We start from the raw sequence: 25,063 nt of genomic DNA on the forward strand, positions 1-25,063 counted from the left end.
TACCACCTGGTGATATCACCAGGCAGGCCAAAACGCCATCCAACCGAAACAGGCAGACATTGCTGGCTGTAAAATGTGGGAATTTGGGAATTTAAGGTTTAAGGTTTTGGATAGGGTTCAAATACTAAGTTTATTCATTAAATCCTGAATGGTTAAGTTAAGGATTAGGGTTAAAACATTTTTAATAATAATTATGAATCTACCACTGAAAAACTGTGTCTACCACTGGAATTGAAAACACAACCTTTGAATCCTGAGTCATGGGATTATGTCCATCCCAAAACCCAAACCTAATTGATGATAATAGCGCTCACTGTTGCCCAAAGAGGATGGCTTTGAAGGAATTACCGAACGTCAGGACATGGACAGACATCCAATTTCAAAGTCAATCTTGAGCAAACAGCGCTCCTTCATGACATGGATATTGAAATGAAGAACAGTTCAATTGCAGAGCATTACACTGTAAGTAAAATGTAGTGGAGGAAGCAAGACAAAGGAGTGACAAGCAGATGAGAAAGAGAGAGAGTTTAGCAATGAAAGGAAAACAAACAGTTGAATTCGAAAGTTTACATACACCTTAGCCAAATACATTTAAACTCAGTTTTTCATATTTCCTGACATTTAATCCTAGTAAAAATTCCCTATCTTAAGTCAGTTAGGATCACCACTTAATTTTAAGAATGTGAAATGTCAGAAGAATAGTAGAGAGAATGATTTATTTCAGCTTTTATTTCTTTCATCACATTCCCAGTGGGTCAGAAGTTTACATACACTCAATTAGTATTTGGTAGCATTGCCTTTAAATTGTTTAATTTGGGTCAAACGTCTCAGGTAGCCTTCCACCAGCTTCCCACAATAAGTTGGGTGAATTTTGGCCCATTCCTCCTGACAGAGCTGGTGCTACTGAGTCAGGTTTGTAGGCCTCTTTGCTCGCACACGCTTTTTCAGTTATGCCCACAAACTTTCTATAGGGTTGAGGTCAGGGCTTTGTGATGGCCACTCCAATATCTTGACTTTGTTGTTCTTAAGCCATTTTGCCACAACTTTGGAAGTATGCTTAAGGTCATTGTCCATTTGGAAGACCCATTTGCGACCAAGCTTTAACTTCCTGACTGATGTCTTGAGATGCTGCTTTAATATATCCACATAATTTTCTCTCCTCATGATGGCATCTATTTTGTGAAGTGCACCAGTCCCTCCTGCAGCAAAGCACCCCTCAACATGATGCTGCCACCCCCAATGCTTCACGGTTGGGATGGTGTTCTTCGGCTTGCAAGCCTCCCCCTTTATCCTCCAAACATAACGATGGTCATTATGGCCAAACAGTTCTATTTTTGTTTCATCAGACTAGAGGACATTTCTCCAAAAAGTACGATCTTTGTCCCATGTGCAGTCGCAAAACGTAGTCTGGCTTTTTGTATGGCAGTTTTGGAGCAGTGGCTTCTTCCTTGCTGAGTGGCCTTTCAGGTTATGTCGATACAGGACTTGTTTACTGTGGATATAGATACTTTTGTATGTGTTTCCTACAGCATCTTCACAAGGTCCTTTGCTGTTGTTCTGGGATTGATTTGCACTTTTCGCACCAAAGAACATTCATCGCGTGGAGACAGAACACATCTCCTTCCTGAGGGGTATGACGGCTGTGTGGTCCCATGGTGTTTATACTTACATACTATTGTTTGTACAGATGAACGTGGTACCTTCAGGTATTTGGAAATTGATCCCAAGGATGAACCAGACTTTTGGAGGTCTACAATATTTTTTCTGAGGTCTTGGCTGATTTCTTTTGATTTTCCCAAGCAAAGGGGCACTGAGTTTGAAGGAAGGCCTTGAAATACATCCACAGGTACACCTCCAATTGACTCAAATGTCAATTAGCCTATCAGAAGCTTCTAAAGCCATGACATCATTTTCTGGAACTTTCCAAGCTGTTTAAAGGCACAGTCAACTTAGTGTATGTAACCTCTGACCCACTGGAATTGTGATACAGTGAATTATAAGTGAAATAATCTGTCTGTAAACAAGTGTTGGAAAAATGTCATGCACAAAGTAGATGTCCTAACCTAGTTGCCAAAACTATAGTTTGTTAATAACAAGAAATTTGTGGAGTGGTTGAAAAACGAGTTTTAATGAGTCCAACCTAAATGTATTTAAAACTTCCGACTTCAACTGTACATTACATTACTGTGTGTGATAGGGGAATGAGGAGAGAGAGAGAGAGAGAGAGAGAGAGAGAGAGAGAGAGAGAGAGAGAGAGAGAGAGAGAGAGAGAGAGATGGGTGCAGTGATGCAGATGCGTGAGCAGACATGAGTCAGGGGGAGATGAAACACTGAGAGAGACAGGGAGCAGCATCCATCCACCCTACTGGATAAATATACACATGTACCTCTCTCTTTCTCTCTATGTGTGTGTCTCTCTCTCTCTCTCTCTCTCCCTCTCTCTCTCTGTGTCTCTCTCTCTCTCTGTGTCTCTCTCTCTCTGTGTCTCTTTCTCTCTGTCTGTGTCTCTCGCTCTCTGTCTGTGTCTCTCGCTCTCTGTCTGTGTCTCTCTCTGTCTGTGTCTCTCTCTCTCTCTCCTGCATTATTGACACAGAGACAACAAACATAATCACAGACACAATCATGTATGTGGCAGGAGCACACACACACACACACATACATACACACACCTGAACACAACCTAAGCCCTCAACTCTTCACATGACCCGACCGTCATCAGCCAGTAGTAGTCCACAGCTGTAGTCACGACACAATGCATCTGCATGGGCTGGGAGAGTGATGGAAAAAGAGGGAGTGTGTGAGAGAGTGAGGTGGAGGGACAGAGAGGAATAAATACTGGTCTGTTTTCATCTCAACAGAAATAAACAAGGCATGCACTTGTCATCCCGAGAGAGAAAGACACACTGTCTGCAGGAGAGAAAAACAAATCGCACAACTTACAAAACTAGAGATGCGTGTGGCTAGCGAGAGACAGGGTAGAGGGAGAGAGGGAGAGCGGGGGGAGAGAATGGGGGGGGGGGGGCACTGGGCACAGACGTCAATTTAACGTCTACTTCAAGTCGGTTCAACATCATTTCGTTGATATGACAGTGGAGACAACGTTGATTCAACCAGTGTGTGCCCAGTGGGGTGAGAGTAAAGGAGAAGTGGATTTTAAAACTTCCTCCACCCCCCAAAGAGAGAAGGGATGGTGGTCCGAAAAGCCCAAATAACAGAATGGGTTTCAGATTAGGGAAATGGAGGATAGGGCTACAGGTAGAGATAAACCCCTTCTAGCAGATCAACTGCCAAAGTCTCTGTTTGTCTTCTGCTTTCAGAAGCTGAATGGGTTCCTTTATGAACATATTCCCATGGCAATGCTTCCCATACTTCCCTGAGTGAGTATGTGGGTGAGTGCGTGTTTGTATGGGTGTCCACATTACTATAAGTGTCTTTCCGCTACTTATATTTGAGTCTGCTGAGGAGAATGTATGAGTTTGTGTGTGAGCACTCAAATATCAAGCCATCGGGAACAATTTGTGCTCACAGGAGAGAGGGTTGTACACAAAAGAGAGAAATGGAGAGAGCGAGAGTGTGTGTGTGTGTGTGTGTGTGTGTGTGTGTGTGTGTGTGTGTGTGTGTGTGTGTGTGTGTGTGTGTGTGAGAGCTTGCTTGAGTTTGAGTGAGCTTTTAAATTGATGTGTGTGCGTTTCTGTCTATGTGTGCGATGTGTGTGCGTGCGTGCTCGTGTTGCTGCAGTGTGATGTTTTCTGTCTTTATTAAAGGTATGGTCATTGGAGAACGGAGCCAGATCTGAGGAGGGGGGTTTGTACTCCAAAGAGTATATGTGTCAGAGCAAGAATGGCTTTCAACTGAAATGTATGTGGGATTCAAATGACATTCTCTACCCTCCACCCCGCACATCTCCCTCCACTCTCTTCCCTTCCCCTCTCACCACTTTGTCTTATGTCCACTGAATACTAGTGTGGAAAACATGACCTTCAGATGAACCCTGTAGACTTGTGTGGCAGTAGGTGGTCCACTGAACTGACGTCTAGGCAGACAATACAGGCCGCTCTCTCCACAGATATCAGCCAAACACCGGCTGCAACAAACAGACATCAGCTAGCTAAGGTTCCTGATCATTGAATGGCATATCAATCACATACAGTACAATAGTCAGGTTTAGTGATTTTGATAACTGGCCTGATAAAATATGTTTTCAAGAAAAACAATGCTGCGGGTTTCCCACGTTTTCTACCTGTCAGAAAGACAGGAGTGATGACAACAGAGAACGCTTGCTGAAGGGTTGAGGAAAAGAAACAGAGCAGACCGAGAATTGAACCCTGAGGTACGCCGTGCAGGATGAGGTCTAAATCACTAGTGCAGAAACTGGAAACGGGCTGAGAAGGAAATCAAAAGACAGACATAAGAATAATACTCCGCAAGACACAACGGAGAACGAGAAGTATGTTTGCACAAAAAAAAAGCTATTGAGTGGAGGAACATCAAGCAAAGCAAATAAAGTACCTTAAGAGAGAGAGCGAAAGAGAGAGAGAAAGAGAGACAGAGAGGAATAGAGAAAGAGAGAGAGACAGAGAGAGAAAGAGAGACAGAGAGAGAAAGAGAGACAGAGAGGAATAGAGAGAGAGAGAGACAGAGAGAGAAAGAGAGACAGAGAAAGAGAGACAGTGAGAGAAAGAGAGACAGAGAGAGAAAGCGAGACAGAGAGAGAAAGAGAGACAGAGAGGAAAAGAGAAAGAGAGAGAGACAGAGAGAGAAAGAGAGACAGAGAGAGAAAGAGAGAAAGAGAGCCAGAGAGAGAAAGAGAGAAAGAAAGCCAGAGAGAGACAGAGAGACAAAGAGCGAAAGAGACAGAGAGACAGAGAGAGAAAGAGAGAGACAGAGAGACAGGGAGACAGAGAGAGAAAGAGAGACGGATAGAGAAAGAGAGACAGAGAGAGAGCAAACTGATGCAGTTTACATTGTCATTTCCATGTTTAATGCAGTCTGAAAACAAACTTTTTTTTAATGCAGTTCGAAAACAAAGCTGTAGTCAAACATGCTCTTCGGTAGTACAGACCTCACACTCTCTCCTGTGTTATTGATCGTGTTTGTGTGTTTGTGTGTGTGTGTGTGTGTGTGTGTGTGTGTGTGTGTGTGGTGTGTGTGTGTGTGTGTGTGTGTGTGTGTGTGTGTGTGTGTGTGTGTGTGTGTGTGTGTGTGTGTGTGTGTGTGTGTGTGTGTGTGTGTGTGCTGGGCTTTTGTGGAGATGTCCAGATTAAAGTCTTGTGGGATTTCCCAGGCACTCTATATATTCCAGCAAGGCCATTGATTAGCTATTAATGACGCATGGAGAAGCCATCCATCTCAACAGTGGTCAATCAGGACACACGTACACACACACACACCTCTGTCTCCTCACACCAGCCTCTATTTTCCTCTCTCTTTCTTTCTCTCCCTCTGTCTCTTTCTGTCTCTTTCTGTCCTGTCACTGTCCATTGTCAGGTGCGTGTCAGAGCTATTTTGTCTGTCTCCCTTCGCTCTTTGATTAGCCGCGATCTATCAGCCCGATAAAGGGATGGAGGGAGGGGAAGGAAGGAGGGAGGGAGGGAGGAGGGGATCTGCTGGCTGATGGATAGACTCTGTGTGTGCCATGGCCCGAAAAGAGAGAGTGAGAGATGGCCCGAAAAGAGAGAGAGAGAGAGAGAGAGAGAGAGAGAGAGAGAGAGAAAGAGAGCGAGAAAGAAAGAGAGAGAAAGAACAGAGAGAGAGAGAAAGAAGAGAGAGAGAGAGAGAGAGAGAGAGAAAGAAGAGAGAGAGAGAGAGAGAGAGAGAAAGAAGAGAGAGAGAGAGAGAGAGAGAAAGAAGAGAGAGAGAGAGAGAGAAAGAAGAGAGAGAGAGAGAGATCTACAGCAAGGGGGGACAATGCCACCTCATCATTTCTCATTCTGACTTTTGCTTTCCATCTCTCTCTCTCTCCCCGTCTATTTGCTCCAGCTCTCACCACTCCTCTTTACTCTCCCTAAGTCCTCTCCTCCATTCTCCCCAGCATCCTCCCTCTCTTTGGTGAACACATTCTCAGGCCATGGATCATTAACCTGGGACTGCCATGTTGCCATATATCCCTCACAGCGCCCACCCCCCCACCTCTCCTGACACCCCCACTCAGACATCGGGACAGGATGAAATACCCTCCTCAAACCAACATGGCAACCAAGAGCAACAGTAGACATGCTAAAGGTGCCCGGGGGGGGGGGGGGGGGGGGGGGGGGATTTTGTATGTGTGTTTGTGTGTGCGTCTGGTTTTGTCATATTCTGCACAGTTCAATAGTTTAAAATTGAATTCCTGGGGTGGACTCCATCTGTGATTACTATACGATGGATACACGCCCTATTTTACTCCAGGCCGCTATAACACTGCCAATCTCTCACACACACACACACACACCATGGTTGTCGCTGCTGTCAGACAGCATTAGTCCCTATAGCGGTGTCATTTGAATTACTCGCAGAACAAATCCATTGGATCCATCATTATCTACGACATCTCCACTTACTCACACGTTCCCCATCATTACCAACATACACCCCGGAGTTGGCGATAGCCCCCCCGGAATGACGTCCATCCTCATCGTCATGCCAACGCGGCTTATCATCAGCACCACGGATCTCATTATCAGAGGCAGAATCGTGGTTTAATTTCTTCATTCGTTCGCTGGGCTGGGTTAACATGGCTGTGCTACAATGTCAGGGAGCAGTCATACTGTTGGAGAACAAAACCCAATTAGACAGGCTGTCGTAGAGGGAGGGTGTGATCGGGCTCCGACCAGGTTTATGGAGACTGGAAATGTCCCAAAAATATGCTGGGATGTATTTACAAACATGCACGCACACACACAAAGACGAAGGTGTCTGACACACACACACACACACACACACACACACACACACACACACATATACACACAGTGGCTGTGGAGGTCAATGCACAACTAACCAGGAGAAAGGAATGGGTGCCATCTTCTCTGAGTAAGACCAAATGAATCCGCCGAAGGACTATGCAAATGTTCCCCCAGCTAACGAGGCTGCCTGCATGATTGGAGTGCCATTGAAATTCTCCTCGTGCACAGCCCTCTCTCAGTCCCTGCCTCCCTCCTTCAATCTCTCTCCGTATCTTCATTTCAACCCTCGCTGTAGCACACATCTCTCTCTCTCTCTCTCTCTCTTTGTTGATCTGCATCTTTCTGTGTGCATCTGTCATTATCCATGAATCAACTATTCCATCCATCCATCTGAACAGCAAAACAAGTAGCAAACATGTCATTGTAGAACTTTAACTATATAGCGTCATCGTTCTTAGCCATGGTGCCACCAAAAACAAAACAACATCAAATTCAAGCCAGCAATGATCAAATTCGCTGCGCTTAGTCGGGCGAGACGTAACAGCTAGCCATTTTGGAATTGATCCAAAACCTGCGAGACAACGGCGAAGTCAAAAAGTCAAACTTGAACATTTGTCTGAGCTGGATAAGAAGAGGGCGAGACTGCATGGTGGCCTGTCTCTAATAAGCGGCGGATGTGTTCACTGATCTGGGCGATTAATTGAAGTTTTACGGGTATACAAACATGAATCAAAGCCTATCATCATACTAGGGTGCAGGGTTCTGTTCTGTCGGTGGACTGTGGTGAATGCCTCTGTGTCTTAGTCCCCCCGTCTCCTGCCAATGCCCCCCCCCCCATCGAAACAGAGCGCGCTCAGAGTCGCTCTGCACCTGCTCTCTCTGTAAAACACCCAAACACGAGTGCTGAATAAATAATCTAGCACAACATGCATCGCCGTCGTGTCGCCACACACACACACACACACACACACACACACACACACACACACACACACACACACACACACACACACACACACACACACACACGCACGCTCCGCACCCCATAAACACGCCTCAATAAGTAAACACCATCCATTTCCTTTCTACATCTCCCCCCTCCCTCCTACCAACCACTAGGTACAAACTACTCCCCCCCCAACACAAATACATCCCCCCGCTCAGTAATGGTGAGACAGACATGGGAATAAATAAGTCAAGAGCAGAGAATGCATCTTTAATGGGGAGAAACAGAGCGCCGTGCCCTCCTCTAGCTCCCTGAGGGCCCGGCGACATCAGGATTTCAAAGTGTGCACCTCTCTCCTTGTCCACCTGTCAATCTTTCTCCCTAGACCTTCCTCCCTCTCTTTGCCCATCTTCCTGTCTGCATAATTTAGGATCCCCTGCTCTCTGTCACTTAATCTCTCTCTCTTCTGTCTATCCCTCACTTTTTCTCTCGTCTTCGGCGGAGTTATGCTATTGTCACCCCTCTGTCCCCTTACCTTTCCCAATAAGTGCCCTGAAATGGAGGGATGAAAGAGGGAGAGAAATAAAGATTGGGGACAAGAGAGAACGATTGAGAGTGGAAGCATGAGAAAGAGAAGAGAGAGGGAATGAGAGACAGTAGAGAGGCCCTTGCAAAGTGGTCACAAAATGGAGACCGGAGACCTCTCTCTCTCTCTCTCTCTCTCTCTCTCTCTCTCTCTCAGTAGAGAGAGAGAGAGAGAGAGAAAAGATAGATGATTAAACAAGCTCACCTAGAACGCAAACACAGAGATCACTCCTTTCCACCCCCCCCCCACACTTTCTTTGCATCATTTCTACTGTCCTCTGTCCCTCTCCGTGTCTTTCTTTTTACACCCCTCTCTCAGAGGAAAGGAGTGGAGGAACGCAAAAATCTCAGGTACATTGTGTGTGTCTGTGCGTGCGTGACCACAAGTGCGGTCCCTTGGTAAGGATAGAGGACAAGTCTGGACATGACTGGGCCCCCACAAAGTGCACATTATTATATCAACTGTCACAAAGCCACAACCCCTGACGCCTCATCAACTTCATAACGAGCGAGGACAGAAAGACAGTGTGTTTGTGTGTGTGTGTGTGTGTGTGTGTGTGTGTGTGTGTGTGTGTGTGTGTGTGTGTGTGTGTGTGTGTGTGTGTGTGTGTGTGTGTGTGTGTGTGTTCTCTCTCTCGGTGTCGGTGTGTTTTATGTGTCAGCTCGGTGTGTATTAATAGGTCTAAATGTTTTCTCTGTCATTGCGTCTTCTCTTTTTGTTTGATGTTAAAAGAGTACGTGCACGTCTTTCTAAGGGTGCGCGTGTGTGCGCGTTTGTGTGTGCAGCGGCGCGGAGCCGTGGTGATGCACTAAATAAAAAAATCACGCGGTGACGCGTCCTCGCACCTTCCTCATTGCCAGCGAGGTTTTTGCGGCCGTTGCCATGGTGACGCGATAAAACTCACACTGTTTTAAGCCCTGAGTGGAGGAGGAGACGGATACCAACAAACTGACACGCTGAGGCTGACATAATGACACATACACACGGATGACATCACCCTACACACACACACACACACACACACACACACACACACACACACACACACACACACACACACACACACACACACACACACACACCAAAAGTAAAGAACATTCTCCTTCAGTTTCTTCACTGACAACTAAACAAATGCAAATTCCATAACTGACAGATACACCAGTAGTCAATAGAGAAGAGGTAGAGACAGGGGAGAAGAAACCCATTGCCACTGATCCACCAACCAAAGCCAATCTCTGTCCCCCCACTCCTCTCCCTCCTCTCCCTTCCTCCCCTCCTGTCCCTGTCTCTACAGCTCTCCCCATTGGAAACACATTTGGCTGTCAAACGGTGACACAACGCACACGCAGGGTCACATCATAGTGAGCCCAGCTGTCACGAAACACACCCCTGCCTCTTCATCAAATCAAATCCAAACCCAGCTTTATCGACTTGAGGGATGACAAGCGCTGGCTATGTCATACTGTATGTTATGTCATTAAGACAATGCTTACTGGTCTTATTGCTCATACTAAATAGCAAACCAACGGACCGCTGCTTCTTAAATTGAGAAATATATACAGTATACAATAGAAAGCCGATGGATATATATTCTTTGTATGTGTGTGTGTGTGTGTGTGTGTGTGTGTGTGTGTGTGTGTGGTGTGTGTGTGTGTGTGTGTGTGTGTGTGTGTGTGCGTGTGTGCGTGCGTGCGTGCGTGCGTGCGTGCGTGCGTGCGTGCGTGCGTGCGTGCGTGCGTGCGTGCGTGCGTGCGTGTGTGTGTGTGGTAGGTGTTTGGTGGGTGTGGGGATAAGGTCACCTACATACTATACACACTCATATTAATTGCATACGCTATCTAAGGACTCCTGTTTAATTGGCACTCCAAAGTATGGATAACTGGTATGAGAGTGGGTATGAGTGTGTGTGTTTGTGTCTGTTGGGGGGAGGTGCTGTCATACACTGCCCCCAGAGAGAGAGCGAGAGAGAGAGAGAGAGAGAGAGATGTCAAGGATGTCAGATCAGCATTTTTTGAAGAAGCTGACCAGAGCAACATGTATCAAACAGTAAACTTATATAATAATGGAACTGTATTGATACAAGGCAATGATTCGAGCCTCCAGGCCTTCGAGAATAGGTTTTCTACCCTAAAAGCAGAAGCTGAACTCATCTCAGAAACTGAGGAAAAAGTCAAGGAGAGAGATGGAGAAAAGCAGGCCCCAACGGTCTCTGTGACCCAGCAAGAAGCCCTCAGTGTCCCTCTACCTACCTCACCTGCAGCAGACAGAGCCAAGGACATGCCTACAACACCAAGAACACCTGCTATGCAACGTTTCCACAACACCCTCTCTCTCGTCGAAGCAGAGGTCATAGAACTCAGAGAGAACAAGCTTCAACAGGAGGACACTGTCCAGAAACTAAAAGAAGAGATGAAACAGTTCAGGGAGGAGAGCAGAGCATCTATTGCGAAATTAGAAAGCAGAATGGACAAACTGAGTCAGACAAATGATGACCTCAGAGACCATCTGAGCACAACAAGAGAGGAGCAAGAACAGAGAGAGAGGTACATTGACCCCCTCAACCAGCAGCTAGTCATTATGTCCTCTGCATCTAGAGAACATGTCCACCAGCTTGGTACAACACAAGCAGAGCCTGAGACCAGCATAACCAGCATGGCCTCCAACACAGCCTGATGACACTGCACCAGCCTACCAGTCTGCTCCAGCCCAGATCAGCTAACCAGCGTCCCAGTCTGCTCTAGCCCATGTCAGCCTACCTGCTTCCCAGTCTGCTCGAGCCCAGATCAGCCAACCAGCGTCCCAGTCTGCTCTAGCCCATGTCAACCTACCAGCCTCCCAGTCTGCTCTAGCCCATGTCAACCTACCAGCCTCCCAGTCTGCTCCAGCCCAGGTCAGAATACCAGCCTCCCAGTCTGCTCTAGCCCATGTCAGCCTACCTGCTTCCCAGTCTGCTCCAGCACAGTGTGCTCCAGCCCAGGTTAACCTACCAGCCTCTCAGTCTGCTCCAGCCCAGGTCAACCTACCAGCCTCCCAGTCTGCTCCAGCACAGATCAGCCAACCAGCCACCCAGTCTGCTCTAGCCCAGGTCAACCTACCAGCCTCCCAGTCTGCTCCAGCCCAGGTCAGAATACCAGCCTCCCAGTCTGCTCAAGCCCAGGTCAGCCAACCAGCCTCCCAGTTTGCTCCAGCCCAGGTCAGCCAACCAGCCTCCCAGTCTGCTCCAGCCCAGGTCAGAATACCAGCCTCCCAGTCTGCTCCAGTCTCTCAGTCTGCTCCACCCAGACAGTCACCCACAACTGCAATCCTTATTGATTCAAATGGGAAGTTCTTAGTCCAGGAAAGATTATTCCCTAGAAACCAGGTGTATAATTTCTGGTGTCCTACAGCTGACAGTGCAATGCAGCTACTCAGTCAGACCAGGACTGACACCCCCGACAACATCATCATCCACACTGGCACAAAGAACCTTCATGCCAAAGGTGAAAATGTATCTGGGGCAGTGAGAAGAGTGGCAGAACGGCCACAGGCTATGTTCCCAACAAGCAATATAGTTGTGTCCACCCTCCTACCAAGAAAAGACTTCCCAGGACAGTTGATGGACAATAAAAATCAACAGATCACTGTGGACTGTGCCTCACTGCTCAACGTCAGAACGGCTCACCACCCCACTCTGACATGTTAACATTTATACGATGACGTACATCTGGATCAGGACAGTATCAGAACCTTTGCCAGGGACCTAAAGGATGCAACATTTGGCAGGGACCCACACACCCATCACCCCAGCAACAGAGGTCCCCCGCCCCACATTCTGAAACAGTACCTCCACCATCCCCAGGAGAAAAGAACCAGACACGGCTTATTACAGCACAGATTTACCAGACTAGACCCGTCACAACACAGCTCTACTGGACCCGGCCCATCACAACACAGCTCTACTAGACCTGGCCCATCACAACACAGCTCTACTAGACCATTCCCAACACAGCACTGATTTACCAGGCTAGACCCATCACAACACAGCTCTACTGGACCCGTCCCATCACAACACAGCTCTACTAGACCTGGCCCATCACAACACAGCTCTACTAGACCAGGCCCATCACAACACAGCTCTACTAGACCAGGCCCAACACAGCACAGATTAACCAGACCAGACCCACCTCAGGACAGCACGACTAGACCCGTCACAACACAGCTCTACTGGACCCGGCCCATCACAACACAGCTCTACTAGACCTGGCCCATCACAACACAGCTCTACTAGACCATGCCCAACACAGCACAGATTTACCAGGCTAGACCCATCACAACACAGCTCAACTAGACCTGGCCCATCACAACACATCTCTACTAGACCCGTCCCATCACAACACAGCTCTACTAGACCAGGCCCATCGCAACACAGCTCTACTGGACCAGGCCCATCACAACACAGCTCTGACCATTACACCAGGGTCGGACAGAACACTGTCCTTCAGAGAAGTACACCACATGATGCAGTCCACACCACGTATCATTCAGATCATCAGCCTACATATGCTGAGGTAACCTCTGGAGAAGACACCTAGAACAATCAGAGATTGGAGAGGTGCGCCAACTACTGCATCTAATATGCAGACTACTGAAGTAGACAGACCCTTTAATTCACACACACACACACACACACACACACACACACACACACACACACACACACACACACACACACAGGGTTGCAGATTGCATTGTACTTATTTTTGGTGCAATCTTATTCCATTCTCATGAATTTGTTTACGACTATTCTTAATTTTATTGGTACCGGTATTATAATAATAATTATATGTAATGGTGTGTGTGTGCGTGCGTGCGTATGTATGTATGTATGTATGTATGTATGTATGTATGTATGTATGTATGTATGTATGTATGTATGTATGTATTATTATTATTATTTTTATTTTTTTCAATGTACTTTACTCAAGCTAGTGAATATCACTTATTATAAATGAGATCATTAACTATCAGCTCTTGGAATATCCAGGGCCTATACTCTTCACATTTTGGTTATAAAACAACAAATCCAGAATTGATTAAAGACATGGTTTGATAATGAATGTATAACAATTAGAAAACGCCGAAGACAAATGTCAAATTAAAAACATAAGCAGCAAAACAACCCAGAGCTACAATATTAATACTTTGAAACTGTGAAACAGTATAAACAAACACTGAAACGCAAGAAATTGAATTATACCAACAAGACACTTGATGAAATTGAAAACGCAATTGACCAAAATCCCTTCTGAGACATGTGGAACAATTTAAGGACGACAAAGCCACAAGAATTAGCCATACAAGATGAAGGAATTTGGAAAACTTATTTTGATAATCTATACAAAAACATTCCACAAAAAGACTTACAACAGAACCAATTAGAAATTCAAGAAAAATGTAACATCCTTGAATCAGTCATTAAAAACAACCAAAATCCATTAGATTACCCAATAACCCAACAATATCTAAATGACCCTATTCCAACTAAACTACTGAAAGAGCTGCTTTCTGTGCTTGGCCCTCCTATGTTGAACATAATAAACGGCTCTCTATCCACCGGTTGTGTACCAAACTCACTAAAAGTGGCAGTAATAAAGCCTCTCTTGAAAAAGCCAAATCTTGACCCAGAAATTATAAAAAACTATCGGCCTATATCGGATCTTCCATTCGTCTCAAAATTTTTTGAAAAAGCTGTTGCGCAGCAACTCACTGCCTTCCTGAAGACAAACAATGTACACGAAATGCTTCAGTCTGGTTTTAGACCCCATCATAGCACTGAGACTGCACTTGTGAAGATGGTAAATGACCTTTTAATGACGTCAGACCGAGGTTCTGCGTCTGTCCTCGTGCTCCTAGATCTTAGTGCTGCTTTTGATACCATCGATCACCTCATTCTTTTGGAGAGATTGGAAAGCCAAATTGGTCTACATGGACAAGTTCTGGCCTGGTTTAGGTCTTATCTGTCGGAAAGATATCAGTTTGTCTCTGTGAATGGTTTGTCCTCTGACAAATCAACTGTAAAATAAGGTTCCGTTTTAGGACCACTATTGTTTTCACTATATATTTTACCCCTTGGGGATGTCATTCGAAAACATAATGTTACATTTCACTGCTATGTGGATGACACACAGCTGTACATTTCAATGAAACATGGTGAAGCCCCAAAATTGCCCTCGCTAGAAGCCTGTGTCTCAGACATAAGGAAGTGGATGGCTGCAAACGTTCTACTCTTAAACTCGGACAAAACAGAGATGCTTGTTCTAGGTCCCAAGAAAGAAAGAGATCTTCTGTTGAATCTGACAATTAATCTGGATGGTTGTACAGTCGTCTCAAATAAAACTGTGAAGGACCTCGGCGATAAACTTCAGTTAGTGCTAAATACGGCTGCTAGAATCCTGACTAGAACCAAAACATTTGATCATATTACTCCAGTGCTAGCCTCCCTACACTGGCTTCCTGTTAAGGCAAGGGCTGATTTCAAGGTTTTACTGCTAACCTACAAAGCATTACATGGGCTTGCTCCTACCTATCTTTCCGATTTGGTACTGCCGTACATACCAACACGTACGCTACAGTCACAAGACGCGGGCCTCCTAATTGTTTTCCGAGAATTTCTAAGCAAACAGCTTAGAAAGGGCTTTCTCCTATAGAGCTCCATTTTTATGGAATAGTCTGCCTACCCATGTGAGAGACGCAGACTCAGTCTCAACCTTTAAGTCTTTACTGAAGACACATCTCTTCAGTAGGTCCTATGATTAAGTGTAGTCTGGCCCAGGGGTGTGAAGGTGAACGGAAAGGCTGGAGCAACGAACCGCCCTTGCTGTCTCTGCCTGGCCGGTTTCCCCTCTTTCCACTGGGATTCTCTGCCTCTACCCCTATTACGGGGGCTGAGTCACTGGCTTACTGGTGTTCTTCCATGCCGTCCCTGGGAGGGGTGCGTCACTTGAGTGGGTTGAGTCACTGACGTGGTCTTCCTGTCTGGGTTGGCGCCCCCCCTTGGGCTGTGCCGTGGCGGAGATCTTTGTGGGCTATACTCGGCCTTGTCCCGGGATGGTATGTTGGTGGTTGGAGATATCCCTCCAGTGGTGTGGAGGCTGTGCTTTGGCAAAGTGGGTGGGGTTATATCCTACCTGTTTGGCCCTGTCTGGGGGTTTCATCGGATGGGGCCACAGTGTCTCCTGACCCCTCCTGTCTCAGCCTCCAGTATTTATGCTGCAGTAGTTTATGTGTCGGGGGGCTAGGGTCAGTCTGTCACATCTGGAGTATTTCTCTTGTCTTTTCCGGTGTCCTATGTGAATTTAAATATGCTCTCTCTAATTCTCTCTTTCTCTTTCTTTCTTTCTCTCTCTCGGAGGACCTGAGCCCTAGGACCATGCCTCAGGACTACCTGGCTTGATGACTCCTTGCTGTCCCCAGTTCACCTGGCCGTGCTGCTGCTCCAGTTCCAACTGTTCTGCCTGCAGCTATGGAACCCTGACCTGTTCACCGGACGTGCTACCTGTCCCAGACCTGCTGGAACCCTGACCTATTCAACGGACGTGCTACCTGTCCCAGACCTGCTGTTTTCAACTCTCTAGAGACAGCAGGAGCGGTAGAGATACTCTCAAAGATTGGCTATGAAAAAGCCAACTGACACTTACTCTTGTGTTACTGACTTGTTGCACCCTCGACAACTACTATGATTATTATTATTTGACAATGCTGGTAATTTATGAACATTTGAACATCTAGGCCATGTGCTGTTATAATCTCCACCCGGCACAGCCAGAAGAGGACTGGCCACCCCTCATAGCCTGGTTCCTCTCTAGGTTTCTTCCTAGGTTTTGGCCTTTCTAGGGAGTTTTTCATAGCCACCGTGCTTCTACACCTGCATTGCTTGCTGTTTGGGGTTTTAGGCTGGGTTTCTGTACAGCACTTTGTGATATCAGCTGATGTAAGAAGGGCTATATAAATACATTTGATTTGATTTGATTTGATGAAAAGCTCAAATCTATAAAATCAAAGAAGTCTTGTGGTCTAGATAACATCAGAAATGAAATGCTGAAAAACAGCACACCTGAGTTGCAAAATGCTGTGCTTAAACTGTTCAACATGGTTTTAACTTCTGGCTGCTTCCCTGATGTCTGGAACCAGGGGCTCATCTCCCCTATTCACAAACACGGAGACAAATCAGACCCCAAAAAGTACAGGGGAATTTGCATAAACAGCAACTTGGGAAAGGTTTTCTGTAGCATTATGAATTCAAGAATTCTAACTTTTCTTCAAGAAGAACATGTGATAAGCAAATGTCAAATTGGCTTTCTCCCTAACTATCGCACTACTGACCATAATATATACACCTTACACACACTAATTAATAAACACGTCCACCAAAAAAAGAGGGCAAAATCATTGCTTGATTTATTGACTTTAAAAAAAGCATTTGATTCTATTTGGCACGAAGGGCTATTCTACAAAATTCTACAAAGTGGGCTGGATGGTAATAAAATAAAATAAAAAATAAAAAATCATCATCTCCACTTATAGATTGCATTTTGGGGTTTAGTCTTTCAATCTGTGTACTTTCTTTCTTTAATATAACATTTTGTAAATTTTTGTAAATATTTGTTATTTAATAAAATGTATTTCCAAAGAAAACAAGTGTGCAATAAAAATCAAAAACCAAAGAACAGAATTTGTTTCACAACATCGAGGTGTGAGACAAAGCTGCAGTTTGAGTCCAAATCTTTTCAACATTTATATCAATGACTTAGCAGACATGTTGGACCATTCTCCAGCCCCAGGACTCACTATTTGACACAGAGGTAAAATACCTGCTATATGCTGATGACTTGGTACTTCTATCACCAACCAAAGAAGGTCTTCAACAGAACCTTAACATTCTAGAGCAATATTGCCATAATTGGGCCCTAGCAGTAAATTTCCAAAAAACGAAAATCATGATTTTCCAAAAGAAAACAGATGGCAGAAACACAAATATAAATTCACCGTGAGCAACACCATAATTAAACACACTAAAAATTACACCTACCTTGGTCTGACCATATCTGCATCGGGAAACTTTAATATGGCAGTGAATGCACTCAAAGAAAAAGCCTGCAGAGCATTGAATGCAATTATAATGAAATTATTCAAAATCAACATCCCAATTAGAATTTGGGCCAAATTATTTGACAGTGTAATCCTAACAATAGCTCTTTACGGAAGTGAGGTTTGGGGGCCACTAAATAAACTGGACTTTAAAATGTGGGACAAACATCCAATTGAAGCCCTACATGCAGAAATCTGTCGGAAAATTCTACAAGTCCAGAGAAATACACCAACTAATGCATGTAGGGCAGAATTGGGCCGCTTTCCAGTAGTAATGAAAATACAGAAAAGATCATTAAAATGTTGACTACATCTAAATTCAAGTCCAAAATCAAGACTGCAATTTAAAGCACTTCAAACCCAAGAGCTGAGCCCAGAAACGAGCCCTCTCAGTCAGCTGGTGTTGGACCTAACCAACCAAGCTGACACCAGCACTGCTTCAAAAGAAAGAATTCCAATAAACAAAATCATGAACCAATCAAAGGACTCATATTTACAACATTGGAAAAACGAAACAAAATCCCAAAGCCGACTAAATTGCTATCTGACCCTAAACAGAGAATATGAATTGGCTGATTATCTCTACTCTGTCAGAGATAGGAAGCAGAGACAGATCCTTACCAAGTACAGGCTGAGTGACCACCGATTGGCAATAGAAACCGGCAGACATAAAAAGACATGGCTACCCAAAGAGGAGCGTGTATGTGGTCACTGCACGACAGGGGAGGTAGAAACAGAGATGCACTTTCTCCTTTACTGGGAGAAATATTCCTCACCAAGAGATTCATTATTCACAGAAATGACTACATTTTATCCAAATTTGACCTATTAAAACCAGAGAAAAACTAAAAATACTAACGGGCGAAGGAGCAATGGCTACTCTTGCAGCCAAATATGTATTTGCCTGCCATAGCCTGAGGGACACTGAATAATAACATCTGCATAGTAAGCAGTAACTTACTTATTATTACTATTATTGTTATTACTATTATTATTGTTGTTTATCATTCCAAATAGTACTGGTATTGGTGGTAATGGTAATGATAGCAGTTTAGTGATGGTGGCGGTAGTAGTAATGATGATAGTAGTTGTAGTACTGATGTAATGGTGAAGATGACCGTTATTTAGTTATAAGTTAGTTATAGTTTCATTTTTCATATTTCGATTTTTATATTTATTACATATCTACTATTACCATTTTATTGTTATTATTTTTGTATGTAATTGTGTATTATTATGTAATATTATTATTCTTTATAATTTTAATACAATGTATATTGTATACATTGTTGCTTTGGCAATGTTGACAGAATGTTTTTCATGCCAATAAAGCAGCTTGAATTTGAGAGAGAGAGAGAGAGAGAGAGAGAGAGAGAGAGAGAGAGAGAGAGAGAGAGAGAGAGAGAGAGAGAGAGAGAGAGAGACCCACCATACCCCATCAGTTTTATCTAACTGCCTATAATAGCAGTAGAAAACTTGAGAGTGGGGACATAGTCCCCTGCAGAGGGTCTACTGCCTTCCACTGCTCTGTGACTCAGTCAGTTCAGCACTGATGATCTGCCCTCCCCCATGCTCAGTGGGGCAGAGAGTCACCTCGCCCTAATGCCGGGGGTGTGAAGTGAACTGGTGTTTTAGTCTATGGCAGTACACCCATCGGCTAAAACCAACACCAGCATGTCCCCATATGTCCACAAAACCATGGTACGGATATCTGAATCATCAGAGGACATACAAAGCCTGACAGCTAATACATATGTTAATGAAATACACACACATCCATCACATCCAGCACACGTCCATCCATCACTCACACAGAGTGATGGGTCTCACCACACCGAGGTATCCGTGACAAGGGAGAGGGGAATCCGACAGCAAGCTGTATCGATTCAGTCTGGAAACCACCCCTCGGGTCCTGTTCACACACATACGAAACGCAGCTGCACTGGATCAATGAGTGCTCCCGTGTGAAGGACAGAGCCACACGCACGCACGTGCACGCACACGCACACAACAGTGAGAGAGATGAAACGGGAGGCGAGTATCAGAAGGTGAGAGCTGGAGCGAGGAGAGCGACCTGTATCATCTGACCTGAGCAGTCTTATCTGACACCCCTCCATTTATTACTGGGCCGCAGAGCGACCTTTAAAACTATGGGCATTTACACACAGTGCAACACACACACACACAAATCCACATTCTGTACCAGCATGTTAGCAGTTGTAACACAGATACAAATAGGAACCTAGATATATGTACGATGCAGGAAAATTGACAGCACATCCCTCCAAATGTAGGACAAAGATGGTGACATAGCCAGAATATAAAGACAGTTTGTGTGTCATTCCTGGTTTCTTTGGTCTGAATGTGATCAATGGGTAAACAAGTCCACTCCATCAATCCAATGAGTTACAATGAGGCAATGTCCTTGAATTACAGTCTCTTCCCACACACACACGCACATGCAGGTGCGCAGGCAGAGGCACACACACACACACACACACACACACACACACACACACACACACACACACACACACACACACACACACACACACACACACGTCAGCTCTGTCGGATTTATCCCCCTCACACTGCTATTAAACACGGCAATGAGTGACTAGCCACAGATCACCCCATGAGAGGCTATTTTATGAGACTCCATTTTGAATAATTGGAAAAAAATGTGCCCGCTCTCCCCTCTGGTCTACGCAAAATGGGACATGCCACTAAAACCACAAATCAGATTACTGCTGATTAACGACCTCCAAATGACCTTACCAGGGGTCCAAGGGTCTTACCAGCAATGTCGGAAAAACCAGGAGGTGATATTCATTTAAATAAGGAGCCCAAAATCAACATTCAAAAACCCTTCTGCACACACACAACAATCCCATTGGTGGTAACAGTCCAGAGTCTGTTCACTATGAATTTCTATCTGTATTTTTTTTCATCCTTTGGGCCAAAATCAGACACGTTTGTCATCTTCATTCTCATATAACCAACCAATCAATCAGCCAATCAATTAAGCAGTCAGCCAATCCGTCAACAATCCCGTTCACATGCATTGGTGATTGGTTGTGAGGTTTCTTTTCAAAGTGTGAATGTATTTGTTGATGGATGTCCATCCCGCATGGGGAAATAACAGTTGTACTTTCAAGATCTGGGCCCAAAAATATTAAAGGTTTGCCATCTTTGTACTCATTTAAACCAATCAACCAACCAGTCAACCCTTTTTCCCATTTCCATATATTCAGATCTAAACCTGAGATGCTCCTACCTGGCACCATGGAGACGGTGTCTTTCTCCCAGGACACCACGCTGACGTACTCCTGCACGGCCGAGGGGATGAGGCACTTGAACACGGCCACGTTGCCCCGCATGGACCGCTGGTCTGCCACCCGCACCGTATAGGGCTCCCTGAATACTGGAGAGGAGAGACAGAGGAGAAGGGTGGTTAGAGGGGAACAAACCGGGGCTATTCTGCACCCAACTGTGTTAGTCAGCTAAGCTAAAGCCAAGGCGTTCGTTCGGAAAGCTAACACAAGCCAAGAGCAAGAGATGACTAACCTGTACCCTAGATGATAATCCAATGAAAGCAATGACCTCTTTTTCTGATATACAAGACCTGACATTGTTCCTGAAACTATAATTCACTGAGAGACGCTAAGAGTAAATTTGGTTGGTGGACTGTTAAACAACATCAAGCCAATGTTGTTTTCGCTTTAATCCTGCAATGCAAAGGAGAAACTGATTGTAGACAGTAGTGACACCCAGTTGCATTGAGAAGGATCTGGTGCGAATGGCGATTACATTTTTAAAGAAAAACCCATGCAATTCTAAAAGGCAGCGCCGAATGGCTGGGTGCGGGCAGTCGCGAAAAGGGGGTGCCCTCTGCACTTGACGCACAGTACCCTGGACATCGCACAGATATATATAGACAAATGACAAAATAGCAACACTAAGGGTATCAGTGTGTATTGGATTGAAATTGGCCTATACAGCAACATGACAAGACGATAGCAGAGCTGGTATGACTGAAATGAAATTGTATTTCAAGCATAATAACAGTGTAATATCAAAATGTATTAGCTAGACTAACAGAAGACAAAAGCATGGGCGTTTGTCATTTCAAACATGTCGATGCAAACGCGATTAAATGTAGACCAAAATCAGCTGGAAAACAACGTGGGGAGGGGACTCTGTGGCACTGCAATCTAATCACAGCTAATTCTAGGAGGCTTCTCTCATACCAATCAGGGGAGTAATGGTTTAACCACGTGAAGTCGACAACACACACACACACACACACCATGCCTGCCTGTGCTCTCTCTCTCTCTCTCTCTCTCTCTCTCTCCAAGTTCACTAGCGATATAATTAACGCCTAGCCTGGAGGTGAATTTCCTTGGTCATTAATAATGTTTAATGCCAGCCGCCAGTGTCACCCACTGAAACCAGAGCCAATGTCCTTGTCGGAATAGTGAAGTCGTTAACCTTAACGTTGTGGTGTGGGTCTACCCCAAACGTAATGTAACCACGAGATGCGCTTTGAGGAACCGTAGCCAAGCTCTACGCCTATTTGGCCTCTGCACTCAGTGGCCTAATGTATTGCGAAGCCTCATTTGTAACAAATCGAAGAAAGGCCAAATAATTCCAATCAGGTCTTCATTCCAATTCCTCATTTAAATGCCCCCGTTTCTTATCACAGCAGACCATCTCCGGGTCAATGGGCATAATCGATTAAGCAGCCCCTTTCGCAGCCAAGCCAATACGTTCAATCATTTATTTACTCCTTGATAGAACCTGCATCTCATCACGCAGAGCTAAATTGCCCTATGAGCACTGAGCATCTATGAGACAGTTTAAAGCCAAAACAACTGACAGCAAACATCGCCGATTCTTCGCACTTACATTTCCGATAAAGGCTTAAACCAGAGGTAGGCTAACAATTGTGGTAGCACAGTCATATTGCACATGTTTCCGGTTTCGAGGCGAGAGGTGCAGAATATGCCACATTTGTTTCATTAAGCCCTTGCAAGTGCATGCAAATGGTAGTCCAGTGTTTATGCATGAATTGCACTCCCCTCACATGCGCACCGTCATTAGCACGTTACTGATGCCTGACTATATGCACCCCGGTTGCCTAGGAACGGGCAAAAACACGGGCCTGGCGCTCTCCGCGCACTGGGAGGAGAGGCCTGTATCACTGCTGCCTAAATAATTAACTACAGGGAAACCAAATACACTATTTACTTATTCATAAAGCGAGTAGCAAAAAGAGAGAAGGAAATAATCAAATAAACGGGAAACTGAAGGGATGTACTGTATTGTACACGTTAATGAATGGGAATAAACAACATCTTGCTAGCAGGTTCTTTCTGTGGCAGAAGACCTACAAAACCAGAGATAAAAAGGTAAGCGGCCATGGCCGGGAGCATACAGGGCGGCAGTGGACCTGCTCTCCCAGGTCCACTGTGCTCAGCCCTCAGTCTAAACTCTGTGTGTTTGTGTTGGTAGAAAAATGGGAGCTGAGGTGAGCTCACTGAACAGCTGACCCCAGTTCACTCTAGACCTCCCCTGTGTGTGTAACTCTAGCTCTGTGTGACAAAAGGCGAAGGACATAGGATACAGCCACAGGCCTAGTGTTGATTACACTACTACTACACTACCAGACATTGACGGTTACTCGGACTGTCAGGCAAAAATGAATAAAAAGTCCTCCAGTAAAGTCACCAGTCATCTCTGCTGGGTGTGTGCGCGTGCGCGCGTGTGTGTGGGAGAGGACAACAGGCATTTGACAGGTGTGAGGAGCGCTGAGCAGGCAGCCAGAGACCAAATGAGAGGCGCTCCATCATCACGTGATCTCAATGAGCACACAGGCAGGAAGTCCTCATTACCAGGACTTGAACAGGCTCCAAACTGCAGGCAGACAGGCACTGGGACCAGACAGAGTCTACCTGTAATGCACTCCAAAATGATTGACAGCTCTACAGCAGTGGCTACTACTTCCCAATTCTGTTGACTGACTTTATTTTTCTCCTTTCTTTTCGGTCACAGTGGAATGGCTTGATTTATCTTGTCTCTCTCCCCTGGTGGCCACTGATAGGTGGAAGGATAAACTCGGTCTCAAGAGTGGAGCGCTCAGCTGTAGTTCATTCAGACTGAGTTTTGAGACGAGGTCAGAAACTCAGTCTAGGTCCAATATCTACTCAGTAAAGCATCACAGCCAATAGCTAGATTCCCGTTCAATTGGTGACAGATTTTAATGCGAATACTCTAAAATATGCATCAAATATGCACATTTTTCCACCAGAGATGTGTTCAGTCAAATTGACCAATTGCGGATAAAAGTCTGCGTGATGACATACTGCCACGGGGGACCAGTACAAAAAAATGTATGAAATGAAATGAAATGTATGCATTCACTACTGTAAGTCGCTCTGGATAAGAGCGTCTGCTAAATGACTAAAATGTAATGTAAATGTAAAAATGACTTTTTGTGGAAAAATTTCCATGTACCGAAAAAAAAAAGTGAAATAGTCCTCAACAGTCAATCTAATTAACACAATAATACAATCTCCGTCAAGATCTGTCAGTTTAAGCTTGGGCTGCTTCTCAATCCACCACATCCACCTATGTCGGCCATCTGCATCTGCGGTGGAAAGTGGCAGAGCTGTTTGTCAGACCAGGAGAAAACATCTGTACCGTCCGAACCATTTGGGCTACTAATATGACCCCACTAAGGAAAGGGGAGACTCTCAAGGACAGGATGGTGTGCTCCGTTTTGCTCTATGACCCCCACAAGTGTCATGGGACTCATCTGAAGGTAACCCATACAAATGAATGGAAGTATAGAGGTAGTTTTGTGCCAACAAAAAAGGGTTAAATACATTGTGTCCAAAAAACAACAATATTTCCTGAGCTTTCTTATCTCCTAGAAATAGGACAGACCCTTCAAAACCTTATTCCTTATGATTTCTTTTTTACTGTCTTTTGTGAGAAAAAAACAATGTTATTCAATGCATTTCTATGGGCTACAGCAGTAAAATCCAAATTCAATATTTTCTCTAATATTTTATTTGTATATATTTTTTTATACATACAGGGGTCCTAAACTTTTAAATAGGTTTCCATTGCATTTTCAACTCCTCTGATGGTTTTGTCACAAGAAAAATGTTGAGTTATATAATGAATGTGCCCAATCTGGTATTGGCATGTGCGCTTTAGCACATACAGTGCTGGTATAGCCTACATGATGAGATTATTATGGACAAAAGAGCGAGATTATTCTAATTTGTCAAAAGGCAGCCAAGCATCGATCATCATGTCAACAGAATAAGACCCTTGATATTTACTGGAAAGGAGCATCAGCCGAATGATCTTGAAACATCCGTTACGTTCATCATAAGTTATTTCATCTGTAGCCTAATCGACTGCATACTTTCCCCGAGTCGTAGTGTGAGAACCACACAAAATGTCTTTGCGTGACTCCAACTTTACTTCAATATGATTGTTATTATATCA

The 25,063-nt window shown here is 44.9% G+C and overlaps 1 protein-coding gene across 1 annotated transcript in view; it reads right to left on the minus strand.

The window, feature by feature from the left end:
• Positions 1–25,063, minus strand: part of LOC106612398 (cell adhesion molecule DSCAML1) — a 148,167-nt gene that overhangs the window by 109,263 nt on the left and 13,841 nt on the right. The window contains 1 exon segment of the mRNA XM_045724385.2: positions 20,820–20,966. Within this exon segment, the coding sequence (XP_045580341.2) occupies positions 20,820–20,966 (147 nt within the window).

This window comes from Salmo salar, chromosome 09, assembly GCF_965601325.2.
Source record: "Salmo salar chromosome 09, fSalSal1, whole genome shotgun sequence".
Lineage (NCBI taxonomy): Eukaryota > Metazoa > Chordata > Actinopteri > Salmoniformes > Salmonidae > Salmo > Salmo salar.